The sequence below is a fragment of the Pangasianodon hypophthalmus genome, chromosome 3, assembly GCF_027358585.1.
Source record: "Pangasianodon hypophthalmus isolate fPanHyp1 chromosome 3, fPanHyp1.pri, whole genome shotgun sequence".
In the NCBI taxonomy this organism is placed as follows: Eukaryota; Metazoa; Chordata; class Actinopteri; order Siluriformes; family Pangasiidae; genus Pangasianodon; species Pangasianodon hypophthalmus.
This window is the reverse complement of record NC_069712.1, coordinates 2,662,501-2,677,500: the sequence shown is the minus strand read 5'-3', so window position 1 is coordinate 2,677,500 and position 15,000 is coordinate 2,662,501. Positions and strand designations below refer to the sequence as shown.

Sequence of the window (15,000 nt, the reverse complement as noted above, 5' to 3'; positions counted from 1 at the left end):
GCGAATCAAGCAGAAATAATTCACCTACGTCCTATTTATACGTTTATCAGATTCTGAGTCCCACTATACAAATATCAGCTCGCTCGCTTTATTGTATATGAATAAATAAATAAATAAATAAATGCATATTTTTTATGGACTGTTTAAGCCAAAAAGAAGGAAAAGGAAAAGGAAAAAAGGGATGAAATGAAATAGAACAAAAAAAATCACGATATTAAAAAAAATAAATGAAATAAAATCAGTGAGAAAAAAATAAAGAATGGAGAAATAAAATTTTAGCAAATGAGTCTGTGGATTAAATAAATTTCTTCTCTTTAGTTTAAAATGATGCTGTAACACAAAAAGAGTCAACTCTAAACACTAGCACAGGATCAGAGTCTGAATTTACTCACTCGGTTTTTTTTTTTTGTGTGTGTTTTTCCGGGAATTTTTTCAGACATTGCTCCTGAACAGCGCTGACTCAGAAGCAGTCATTACGGACAACAGGCTGCAAATTTGTTAATTAAATGTCGGCTAATTAAAAAAGAATCTTGTCAGGCAGCCTGTTTTGATTAGCTGTTATTTATAATTAGCAAAAAAAAATCTGGCATCAATCATGGATGGAGCTGAAAGACCACTCTGACCCTGTCTCTCTCTCTCTCTCTCTCTCTCTGTCTCTCTCTCTCTCTCTGTCTCTCTCTCTCTCTCTCTCTCCACCTCTCTCTTTGTCTCTGTCTCTCTCTCCCTCTCTCTCTGTCTCTCTCTCTCTCTCTCCCTCTCTCTCTCTCCACCTCTCTCTCTCTCTCTCTCTTTGTCTCTGTCTCTCTCTCCCTCTCTCTCTGTCTCTCTCTCTCTCTCTCTCTGTCTCTCTCTCTATCTGTCTCTCTTTCTCTCTCTTTCTCCATCTCTCTGTTTGTCTCTCTGTCTCTCTCTCCCTCTATCTCTCCCTCTATCTCTGTCTGTCTCTCTCTGTCTCTGTCTTTCCGTCTCTCAGCGATGCATCTGTTCGGACTGAACTGGCAGCTGCAGGAGACGGAGAGTTTCGCTTTTGAGAATGGACAGGTCAAACCGGACGGCACAACATCTAACGGAGTCACCGCCCTGTCAGCTGAGCACGGTAAACACACACACACACACACACACACACACACACAGAGTGTCAAGTGCAGTAATATATCAGGGCAGCTGTGTGGATAGCGGTCAGGCTAAGTGCTAAAATGTTACGGTAAGCAGCCTCATCATAACGGCCTTCAACCACACATCCATCCATCATTATTAGGACAGAGAGAGAGAGAGAGAGAGAGAGAGAGAGCTCCATTATCTGTGCTGTGTATGTATGAGTATTCCCTTTGTGTCATCAGTGTGTGTGTGTGCGCGTGTGTGTGTTGCTGTTTGCAGCACACAAGAAGTTATTCATCTTTCTCGTCACACATTCAGGTTTATTTTAATTGATCTCTCTCTCTCTCTCTCTCTCTCTCTCTCTCTCTCTGTGTCTCTCTATGTTTCTCTGTTGCTCTCTGTTTCTTCTTGAGTCTTTTATAGTTATAGCGTAAATATTCTTGAGGGTTTTTTTTTTTTGTCTCTTATAGTTCTGGCTGGATTTAAATTTTGATCGATATCAGATTTTAGATTTTGGGTCTTAAGAACCATAGTTTAGATCAATTTCTGCCTCTGCCTCTGCCTCTTACATTTACATTTAAGAACCATATCTTAGATTAACTTCTGTCTTCTTCAGTCTTTTATAGTTAAACCTTAAACTATTCTGGAGATGTTTTTCGTCTTTTGTAGTTCCTGGCTGGCTCGCCATTGCTTCGATTTTACTGATATCAGATTGTGGGTCCTAAGAACCACCGTTCCTGGCTGGCTCACCTGTGGTTAGAGCTTGATCAGTATGAGATTTTTGGTCTTAAGAACTGTAGTTTGGATCAACTTGTATCTCTTTTAGTCTTCTACAGTTGCACCTTGTTATATATTTCCTGGCTGGCTCACCAATGGTTAGATTTTAGTGGACCTTTGTGCATTTCGTCTCTTCAAATCCTCAAACAGTGGATGTTGAAACTACTTCAGATGTAGCATGAAAATAATCTTGGGTGAAAATGAAAATGTTTGGGTCTTTATTTGAAACTCTTGGCTGGCTCGCCAAAATGTCAGTTTTGATGTGCAAAAAGATGTTTCTTTATTTTTTAAAAAAATATATTTTTTGTATTTTTTCTTACCTGATATTGGTGCAATCAGTCAAGAGAAAGAAAGACAGAAAATAAAGAAATCCCATAATGCACTGTAACAGCTAGTTTCCAGCACTCTAGTGTACCCATAATGCATTGGTGCTGTATTGGATGTTTGATCTGAATGGTTCATGGCAGCCATTCCTTCAACTTTTGACATTAATGAACACACACACACACGCAGCATGAGGGAGTTTCAGAAAGTCATAAAGACACACTAATGTTTCCTCAAACACACAGCACACTGGAGACACACGCTGAGAAATCACATCACCGTCATGCTAATGTCTCTGTGACGGAAAGAAAGAGACAGATGACGAGGGATAGAAAGAGAAAGAATGAAATGAGCGGGTGAACATGAGGCGAGATACGCAGTGAAAGATATGTTGTGTCTGAAACTGTACATTGACTCACTAATTCACTATTTATCATACAGACTACACAGAGGGCGGCCGTGAGAGAGACTCGGAAATTCAGACACATTTTTCTTCCACAGCGTCACAAATTTCTAAGTGAAATATCAGTCATTTTCAGCAGGGCTTTAGATTTTATCCATAAGAATTAGACTGACATGTGGGCATCTCAGTGTGTCTGTGCAGAGTGGCATTTATTTATTTATTTATTTATTTATTTATTTATTTGACATAGCCAAAAAGTTTGGAAGATTGCACATTAAAATAATAATAATAATAATAATTTGACCTTTAAAAAATTGAATCTTGGAGTCTGACCAAGGAAATGAGCTAACAAGAGGAGAAAGGTCAGTTTTGATTACAGGTTGTCTTTAAAACATCATCATAGTGTTGAGAATGTTAAATAGGTTAATGCTGCAGTCTCGAGATCGAAATAAAATGTGTTGAAAATGTGTTTTTTAACCTTTTTACAGCCATGAAAATACAAAAATGCTAAATTTTGTGTATTAAACACACAATTAACACAGCAGTCGATTGCACCAGAGGTTGTTAAACAGATTTATTTTTATTTTATGGAATGAAAACCTTATGTTTGTTAAATATTTTGCATTGTTTATTGCAAATAGGTGACACAAAAGTGTATAATTTTTGCAAGTTGACATGTTGCTGCAAACAAGCAAATTAAAGTCATGATTGCATTATGGGTATTTTTTCCCATGTATGACTCAATAATAATAATGATAACAAGATTTTCACAGGTAAAAGTTAGAAATATTTCAGCGAACAAAAATGAAAAATGGAAACAAACCAAATTTTTATTGAATGTAATCCGGAAGAGAAAAGAATCACTCTACATTGTGAAAATCGAAAGCGTGTTATTTTCGAAAGCGGTTAATAATGTTATTTTCCGTTCCAGTGTGATTTTAACGAAGTATCGCCTAATCCTAAACATTTTCCCAATAGCCGTAAATTCCTGTGTGGAGTTCGTCTCTTCCTGCACTACAGAAAGCTTCCACGCTGGATAGCTGCTACAGCCGGGTTTTTAAAGATGCGGTGACGGCATGAAAATGTGTGTAGATGTGTGTAGATAGTGTCGTTCCTACAATTTTGCAAGCGACGAATCAAAGCAGAAGGATGTGCTGAAAAAGTAAAAAATAAATAAACACATGTTTCTGGTTGAATGCAGTATTTGATTTGTTTCGCACACTGTGAACCTTCTCTCACTGCTTAAAAAGCAGGCTTGTGGAAGCTTAAAGCGCTTTTAAACCTCGTTTCTCAGGAAGTGCTGATGTCGACAGTCTGATCAGACGTGTGCAGTTTATTGTCGTGAAATTTCTGAGCAGATCCTCTGGTGATTAGTTGCTTGTTTAATTCGATACTGATTCTCTGAACGGATTTAGTCTCCTTCTGTGGAAGTTTGTAACTTCTGCACTGCAAAACATGACATCTTAATAAGTGAAAATATCTTGAATATAGTCAGATGTATCTAGTATTTCCTATTATAAGATTACAATTAACCAAATATAAGTTTATTAAACCTATTTCTAGACAATTTTACTAATTTCAAGCTTAATTTCAAGCTTTCTTGTTCTGTTGGAAGATAATTTTGTTTCTTTCTAAAAATAAATGCTTAAACTTATTAGCTAAAGTATCTGCCAATAGAACAGGACTATTTCAAGCTTGAAATTAGTAAAAATGTCTAGAACTAGTTTTTTTGTAATCTTATATTTGGTTTGTTGTCATCTTGTAATAGGAAATGGAGATAAATCTGACTATATTCAAGATATTTTCACTTGCTAAGACGTCATGGTTTTCAGTGTGAGAAACACGTAGAAACGAAATGTCTGTAAGCTAATTTTAAGTCTAATGCATTGATTATTTTGAAGCAAATTTTTATTCTGCCAGGATTTTAGAGCATGGGATATTCCTAAAATAAATAAATAAAACAGCAATGCAGTCAGTACTGAAGTAAACTATATATATTTTTCTACTTTTATACCGCTAACATCAGCATGCTGTGCAACACAACCATCAGGAAGAAAACATTGCTCGCAAAGCCTTCCAGATACAAAGTAAGCACAGTGGTTAGTAGTTTCCTCACGTGAAACGCTGACAAAAATATTTTTTCCTTCCCCGGATGCTGCCTGAGTCGCCTGGGTCTCATTTGTTTAATGTAATAGCTTTCTAGCCGTCCACTAAAAAGCAAGGCTGGAAGCAACATTGGTTGATGAGAAATCTTTTTTTTTTTCCTTCAAGTCCAGCAGCTTGTGAATTTTTTTCATGGTAAATGGCAGAGAGAGAGAGAGAGAGAGAGAGAGAGAGAGAGATTAAGGTTAGAGGAAGCTGAGAGGCAGAATGATGGAGCGGGGGAAGGCAGATAGTGAGATGAAGAAGAGAGAGAGGAGGGTTATGGGAAGTTTAGAGGAAGTGGAAAGGCAGAATGAGTGAACGGGAGAGCGGGAAAGAGAGACGGAGAGATGTTTGTGTTGGTAATGTGGCTATCTGTCACTTCAGGCCGGGTGTTTGCTTAGCGTTTAGCCTCACGCTGTGGCATCGTTAGCGAGAGCGCGTGAAAGAGAAAACTTCTCATTCACCTTGTGTGTCCTGTTCTCCCTCTCTATTTCTCATCCCTTTCTTTCTGTCTCATCCCTTTCTTTCTATCTCTATTTCTCATCCCTTTCTCCGGTTGAATCGATGGTGTTAATATTTAAACACGCTCCTCGCCTTCTTTAGAGGCGGTTTTGCTAAAAGTGCCGAGTGCTGAATTACGTCTCTGTAAGTGCGACTCTCCATTATTCTCTCCTGATGTCATACAGTCTCTCTCTCTCTCTCTCACACACACACACACACACTCACACACACTCACAAACACACGCAGAGGCAGTAAAGTGAAGCTGCGCAGTTGAACAGGTTCGAACACAAAAAGATGGGAGAGAAAAGGAAACGACAGAAAGAAAAAAGTTGAAGAGTTGAAAAGGGACGAGGAGAGGATGGTAAGAAAAAAGAACGAGAGAAAATGGAGGCAAGAAGAGGAAAAGAGAGAGATAGGATTGGGGATAGAAAGTGATAAAGAGAGGCCAAGAGAAAGACTAAAAAAACTGAGAAAGAAAAAGAGAGGAAAAGATCGAGAGAGATAAAAATGGACAAATAGAGAAAAGAAAAATGAGACAGAAAGGAAAGAGATGGAAGAGAGGAAAAAAAAGAGATAAAGAGAGAGATTTGGAGAAAGATAAAGAAAAAGAAGAGGAGAGACAAAATTAGACATTAACTGTGGAAGAGAAAATGATGGAGAGGGGGAAAGGAGAGATAAGGAGAAAGAGAGAAAAAAATTAAGAGGAGGTGTGGAAAGGTTGGAGAAAGAAAGGATAGCGAGGTGACGAGGAAGAAGGCTGAGAAGAGAGGGAAACAAAGGCAAGAAAGGAGGATCAGAGGAAGAAGAAAAAGATGAAATGATTGGTGACAGAATGTATAGAGAGAAGAAGAGAGAAGAAAAGGATGGAAGAGAGGAAAAAAGGAGAGGTTATTAAATTAATTAATTGAGAAAGAAAAAACGATGGCGAGCGAAAAAGAAAAAAAGAAGCAGGAAAGACAAAAACCAAGAGAAAGAAAGAAAGAAAGAAGAATGAAAGAACAGATCAGGAAGTGTGGAGAAGAAAAAGGGTGAGAAAGGAAGGATTCAAAGAGGAGAAAGAAAGATCAGAAGAAGAAGAGAGGACTAGAGAAAGAAAGGATAGAGAAGAGAAGCTTCTTTAGCTTCTACAAGCAACGACACACACACACACATACACACACACACACACAGTTGAAGTGGCCAGCGAACCTCTGAAACTCCCAAACGTCGATCTGCTCCTCGTCCTCGTTTTCCCACTGCGCATCATCCTGGCACTCGTTTTCTATCCCTCGCTCTTTTTCTCTCCCTGAGCGATACCCTGCTGCTGATCAGACCTTCGCAGATGGTGTGTTTCTCTCCATTCTCACGCTCCACACGAGCTCCTGTCTCCGCTCACTGTGTCTCAAGGCACTCTTCTGTACGGTTCTAGCTCCCGTGTGAGTACCGGCTAACGCACAGAACCGTCATGGCTCCCGATGACTGCGGGGGAAAGTTCACCTGCTAGTAACGATGATGGTTAACAAGCTAACGTTAGCTAACACTAAACACACCTTGTGTCCCAAATGATGTACTATATACTCACTATGCACTTGCACTATGTGCAGCTATGTGCTAGCTAGCTTAATTGTAATTTAGGTCATATTAATTCTTTTCTTAGAATTAATCTTAGAATTCTTAAGTCACCAGCGCATCTGAGGTAAATGTTCATGTTTCCATTGATCACTGTGTCTGTGCCCTTACTTTGTCCATATAAAAGACTCGACAGCTATGTGCTAATTAACTAAATGATAATTTTAGTTTAGAAGTTTATTTGTAGTAATTTACCAACATATCTGAGGTAAATGTTGATATTCCCCATAAAATTTTCTTGTTTTCATCGTAACTGAACCGTTACTTTGCCTGCATAACAGATTATTGACAATAGCTAGCTAAACAGTCATTTTTAAGTGTACTGCTTTTTTTGTTAGTAATTTACCAACACATTAAGTTGATATTCCCAACGTTTGTATCTTGTTTTAGTTGTCACAGTGCTTTTACACTGTCCATATAAAATATGTAGCAGCTACTGTATATCCTAACTAACGAAACAGTAGTTATAGCTGTGTGGAGTCTTTTTTTTAGTAATTAGCCAACGCATCTGAGGTAAATATTGAGGTTCACAGTGTTTTTGTCTTGTTTCCATGGTGACCAAGTCTTTACATTTTGTCTGTATAACAGATTAGTGGCCATGTGCCATGTATTTAAAGTAATTTTAAGTGTACTGAGTATTTTGTTAGCAATTTACCAACATAACTGAGGTAAATGTTGATATTCCCAATATTTTTGTCTTGTTTCCGTCATCACTGAGCCTTTGCTTTGTCTGTATAACAGATTAGCAGCCATGTGTTAGCTTGTTAAACAGTTATTTTATATGTACTGATTATTTTGTAAATAATTTACCAACACATCTGAGGTGAAAGTTGTGAAAGATGTTCCTGATTATTCTGTTTTGTTTCCACTCTCACTGAGCTTTAACTTCCATGTGCCAGCTAGCTAAACTATTAACGTCAGATATTAGCTAGCTCATGCTCGCCGTCCTTGTTTCCTAGAAACAGTGTTCTCGCAACTGCAGCCACTTGGATGATGAGTGTATTATGTGCTTTCCTTCCAGCTTTGAATAGGAAGCACATGGGAAGTGGTTTTGCCGCTCCATTTCCCTCAGAGTTGTTTATATTGCACATCGCTGAGATTAGCATAAATAAGATAGATTGGAGGTTTATTCTAAAGTAAATGTTACAGTAATGTTGCTATAAAATTTTAAGATAGGGTCTGAGTCAGTGGGACAGAGCGCTGCCACAACAGGACGGTTTAGCGTTAGCCTGCTAAGCGCTTTATGGAATAATTAATGGTGTATTAATGCCAGCTGGTTTCCATTAGTGAGTGTATGAGCTCAGACTCGTCTGTCTCCCGTAATGCAATATACAGAGACAGAGGGACCAAAAGTCTGAGTCCAACTACCAAGAACTGTTACTTTATTTCATCATGTATTGAAAAGTAATTCAATGATAATCCTCGAACAAGACTTCAATGCGCCTTGTTGGCTGAGACCAATAAGGAAGACAAGATTTAACGCATAAAGGTGTCCATATCAGGTGTTCGCTGTTAAGCAAACACAATAATTAACACTATACGGTGTATTGTCACAACAATTAAAAAAAAACAAAAAACAAGGCGAATAGTGTGTGAAGAGAAGATTCATACAGGATTGGATCTGTCTCCGGTTTGAATAAAGACCTCTTGAATAATAAGGAGCAACTGAGGAAAATGTAAAATAAATCATAAAATGAAAACAAGTCTCAATAATGGACTCGGATTTTTTTGGACCCGAGTGTCCGTGTGTAATCACGCAGTGTGTGCGATTTCCAAAAACGCCTCTGAAAAATTACACACTGGAGAGCCAGGCATTTTTCTGTGAAGCTTGGTCTGGGTCAAACCACGGGGCTGGGGTACACATTTAGCAGGAAGTGTGGGTGTGTGTCTGCATTAACTCCGTCCAATATAATCCACAAAACCTCGCATGACCTGCCGCTAAGTGTTAAGTCACAGTTTTTATTTTCTCTTGTGTGGGAGAGTTTCAGTCCTGGGATGTGCGACACTGTTTATTTAACAAGCTAGTAAGCTAACAAGCTAGACATGACACACACACACACACACACACACACACACTGTTGCATACAAAAGTTGAGTAAACTGGCACGTGTGGATGATTATATACAGCCGGAGTAATCCGAGGTACTTTTTTTTTTACAGACACACACTATACACTACAGTTACACACAACAGACACACACTACACACCACAGTTACACACTACACACCACAGACACACACTATACACTACAGTTACACACTACACACCACAGACACACACTATACACTACAGTCACACACTATACACTACAGTTACACACTACACACTACAGACACACACTATACACTACAGTCATACACTACAGTTACACACTACAGTTACACACTACAGTTACACACTACAGACACACACTATACACTACAGTCACACACTACACACTACAGTTACACACTACAGTTACACACTACACTCACACACTACACACTACAGTTACACACTACAGTTACACACTACACTCACACACTACACACTACAGTTACACACTACAGTTACACACTACAGTCACACACTATACACTACAGTCACACACTACACACTACAGACACACACTACACACCACAGACACAAACCATATACTATGCACTATAAATATACACTACAGTCATACACTACAGTTACACACTACAGTCACACACTACACACCACAGACACAAACCATATACTATGCACTATAAATATACACTACAGTCATACACTACAGTTACACACTACAGACACACACTACACACTACAGACACAAACCATATACTATGCACTATAAATATACACTACAGTCATACACTACAGTTACACACTACAGACACACACTACACACCACAGACACAAACCATACACTATGCACTATAAATATACACTACAGTCATACACTACAGTTACACACTACAGACACACACTATACACTACAGTCACACACTACACACTACAGTTACACACTACAGTTACACACTACAGACACACACTATACACTACAGTCACACACTACACACTACAGTTACACACTACAGTTACACACTATACACTACAGTCACGCACTACAGTTACACACTACAGTTACACACTACAGACACACACTATACACTACAGTCACACACTACACACTACAGTTACACACTACAGTTACACACTACAGACACACACTACAGACACACACTATACACTACAGTCACACACTACAGTCACACACTATACACTACAGACACACACTATACACTACAGTCACACACTACACATTACAGTTACACACTAGTTACACACTACAGACACACACTATACACTACAGTTACACACTACACACTACACTCACACACTACACACTACAGTTACACACTACAGTTACACACTACAGTCACACACTATACACTACAGTCACACACTACACACTACAGACACACACTACACACCACAGACACAAACCATATACTATGCACTATAAATATACACTACAGTCATACACTACAGTTACACACTACAGTCACACACTACACACCACAGACACAAACCATATACTATGCACTATAAATATACACTACAGTCATACACTACAGTTACACACTACAGACACACACTACACACTACAGACACAAACCATATACTATGCACTATAAATATACACTACAGTCATACACTACAGTTACACACTACAGACACACACTACACACCACAGACACAAACCATACACTATGCACTATAAATATACACTACAGTCATACACTACAGTTACACACTACAGACACACACTATACACTACAGTCACACACTACACACTACAGTTACACACTACAGTTACACACTACAGACACACACTATACACTACAGTCACACACTACACACTACAGTTACACACTACAGTTACACACTACAGTTACACACTATACACTACAGTCACGCACTACAGTTACACACTACAGTTACACACTACAGACACACACTATACACTACAGTCACACACTACACACTACAGTTACACACTACAGTTACACACTACAGACACACACTACAGACACACACTATACACTACAGTCACACACTACAGTCACACACTATACACTACAGACACACACTATACACTACAGTCACACACTACACATTACAGTTACACACTAGTTACACACTACAGACACACACTATACACTACAGTTACACACTACACACTACAGTCACACACTATACACTACAGTTACACACTACACACCACAGACACACACCATATACTATACACTATAAATATACACTACAGTCATACACTACAGTTACACACTACAGACACACACTACACACTACAGTTACACACTACACACCACAGACACACACTATACACTACAGTTACACACTACAGACACACACTATACACTACAGTCACACACTACACACTACAGTCACACACTATACACTACAGTTACACACTACAGACACACACTGTACACTACAGTCACACACTACACACTACAGTTACACACTACAGACACACACTATACACTACAGTCACACACTACACACTACAGTCACACACTATACACTACAGTTACACACTACAGACACACACTATACACTACAGTTACACACTACACATTACAGTCACACACTATACACTACAGTTACACACTACAGTCACACACTACACACTACAGACACACACCATATACTATACACTATAAATATACACTACAGTCATACACTACAGTTACACACTACAGACACACACTACACACTACAGTTACACACTACACACCACAGACACACACTATACACTACATTCATATACTATACACTATAAATATACACTACAGTTACACACTACAGTTACACACTACAGTCACACACTACAGACACACACTATACACTACAGTCTTACACTACACACTACAGTTACACACTACAGACACACACTATACACTACATTCATATACTATACACTATAAATATACACTACAGTCACACGCTACAGACACACACTATACACTACAGTCATACACTACACACTACAGTTACACACTACAGTCACACACTATACACTACAGTCACACACTACAGTCACACACTACACACTACAGTCACACACTACACACTACAGTCACACACTATACACTACAGTCACACACTACAGTCACACACTACACACTACAGTCACACACTACACACTACAGACACACACTATACACTACAGTTACACACTACACACCACAGACACACACTATACACTACATTCATATACTATACACTATAAATATACACTATAGTCATACACTACAGTTACACACTACAGTCACACACTACAGACACACACTATACACTACAGTCTTACACTACACACTACAGTCATATACTATACACTAGTCTTACACTACACACTACAGACACACACTACAGTCATATACTACACAATACAGTCATACACTACACACTACAGACACACACTACACACTACAGTCATATACTATACACTAGTCTTACACTACACACTACAGTCATACACTACAGTCTTACACTATACACTACAGACACACACTACAGTCATATACTACACAATACAGTCATACACTACACACTACAGACACACACTACAGTCATATACTACACAATACAGTCATACACTACACACTACAGACACACACTACAGTCATATACTACACAATACAGTCATACACTACACACTACAGACACACACTACAGTCATATACTACACAATACAGTCATACACTATACACTACAGACACACACTACAGTCATATACTACACAATACAGTCATACACTACACACTACAGACACACACTACAGTCATATACTACACAATACAGTCATACACTATACACTACAGACACACACTACAGTCATATACTACACACTACAGACACAAACTACACACTACAGACACACACTACACACTACAGTCGTACACTATACACTATAGTACTATTTACTATGATAAACTAAATAAAAAGAATTAAAATATTAAAATCTGTAGAAGTTAATCAAATTTCATTAAAAGGCAGAACTAAACAGAAAAAATCTAAACAAAACAAGAAAATAATATAAAAAGAAACAAAAAGAATAATAACTGAAACTGATAATTCAAAATAAATAATAATGAATTACAAATACTTACATAATTAATATAATTAAACATAATTAATAATTAAAACTAACAGAAACTAGAAAATAGAAACAAAATATCAATAAAGGAATAAAAAAGAAAATAATATTAAAAAATAATAATTAAAAGTGAAACTAATAATAAAAACTCATGTTTTCTTAAATCATAATGAGAAAATACTGATATTAATTAATAATTAAAACTAATAGAAATGGTAATAAAGTATATTAATAACTAAATCCATTTAAGATGCAGAACTAAACTTTTTTAAAGAAAAAGAACATAGTTTTAAAAAGGATATAAATATAATTTTAAAAATATGATTTTGACGCTAAACTGTTTTTGAAATGTTTTTTTTTTTCTTTTAAAAACTGGATAAAACTACAACAACAACCATATAGTTACTTATTATTATTATTATTATTATTATTGTAAAAACAATAACAATATTTTGTAAACAATATAATGCAAGCATTAAAAAAATAGTGTGATTTAAAAAATTACAGTTAATTTGTACTTTGTGACTTTTTGTCATTTTCTTCAGACAGTTGCTGTAAGAATCGTTATAACTCTCTCTCCCTCTCTCTCCGTCCCTCTCTCTCCCTCTCTCTCTTTCCCTCCCTCTTTCTTTCTCTCTCTCTCCCTCCCCCTCTCTCTCCCTCTCTCTCTCCCTCTCTCTCTCGCCCTCTCTCTCCCTCCCCCTCTCTCTCTCCCTCCCCCTCTCTCTTTCTCTCTCTCGCCCTCCCTCTTTCTCCCTCCCTCTCTCTCCCTCTCTCTCTCTCTCTCTCTCTCTCTCCCTCCCTCTCTCTCTCCCTCTCTCTCTCTCCCTGTCTCTCTCTCCCTATCCCCCCCTCTCTCTCTCTTTCCCTCCCTCTTTCCCTCCCTCTATCTCTCCCTCTTTCTTCCCCTCCCTCTTTCTCCCTCCCTCTCTCTCCCTCTCTCTCTCTCTCTCTTTCCCTCCCTCTATCTCTCCATCTCTCTTCCCCTCCCTCTCCCTCCCTCCCTCCCTCCCTCTCTCTCTGTCTCCCCCTCCCTCTCTCTCTGTGCAGGTAAAGGGGGTGTGTATGTTCAGGAGAATAACACTATAGACACAGGTGAGGTGGATGTGGGGAGACGGGCGGTGCAGGACGTTCCTCCCGGAATGTTCTGGCGTTCTCAGCTCTTCATCGATCAGCCGCAGTCGCTCAAGTTCAACATCTCGCTGCAGAGAGACGCGCTCGTCGGAGTGTACGGACGCAAGGGCCTGCCGCCATCACACACTCAGGTAACACACACACACACACACACACAAACCCCAACCACATACACGCAACTACATCCAGTAATACATCCACATCCATAATTAATTAATGAATTAGCATACAAGCTGTGGGGTTCATTGAGGTCAATCACTTAGCATTAGCATCACAAAGCTAACATGCATTCATATAAAACATGTGCTAATGCTAGCGCTAATGCACTGAACCCCTTTTCACAGACTTTCTAAGTCACACACTTTCACAGACTTTCTAAGTCACACACTTTAAGTCACAAGACTTTCTTGCCTTCTAATGATGCGGAAGAACAAAGCCTTTAAAGTTAATACAGTTTTTTCCTTTTGATGTAAAGTGGGCGGAGCTAATATTGAGGAAATCTTGCATAAGCTCCACCTTCACCAATCGCAGGGCTAATATAACTAGCCCCGCCCACAAAGAATTATATAAAACCGTGAGAAAGTTTAAAGCTGATCTAAATAGTTAAAGTTAGCCTACTGTGCAAAATGAATAGTGAGTAAAGACTAACCTAGCAAGTGAAAGCTAAACTTGCTAAACTAGTGAAAGCTAGGTTAAGCTAGCCTAAATTAACCTTCTTGTATTGTATGTAACCTTGAAAGCAGAAAAGCTAATTATGAAATATGGTGAAATATTATGAAATATAACCTACTGAACAACATATAATGCAAGAAAAATCTAACCTAGTAAGCAAAAGCTAACTTAGCAGTCCAAAGCTA

At 38.4% G+C, this 15,000-nt stretch overlaps 1 protein-coding gene across 16 annotated transcripts in view; it reads left to right on the top strand.

The window, feature by feature from the left end:
- The window catches only part of tenm3 (teneurin transmembrane protein 3), a 758,992-nt gene that overhangs the window by 636,702 nt on the left and 107,290 nt on the right, over positions 1–15,000 (top strand). For all 16 annotated transcript variants that reach the window (XM_053232303.1, XM_053232299.1, XM_053232292.1 and 13 more), the window contains 2 exons: positions 974–1,096; positions 14,060–14,274. In XM_053232303.1, the coding sequence (XP_053088278.1) occupies positions 974–1,096; positions 14,060–14,274 (338 nt within the window). The remainder of the gene's footprint in view (positions 1–973; positions 1,097–14,059; positions 14,275–15,000) is intronic.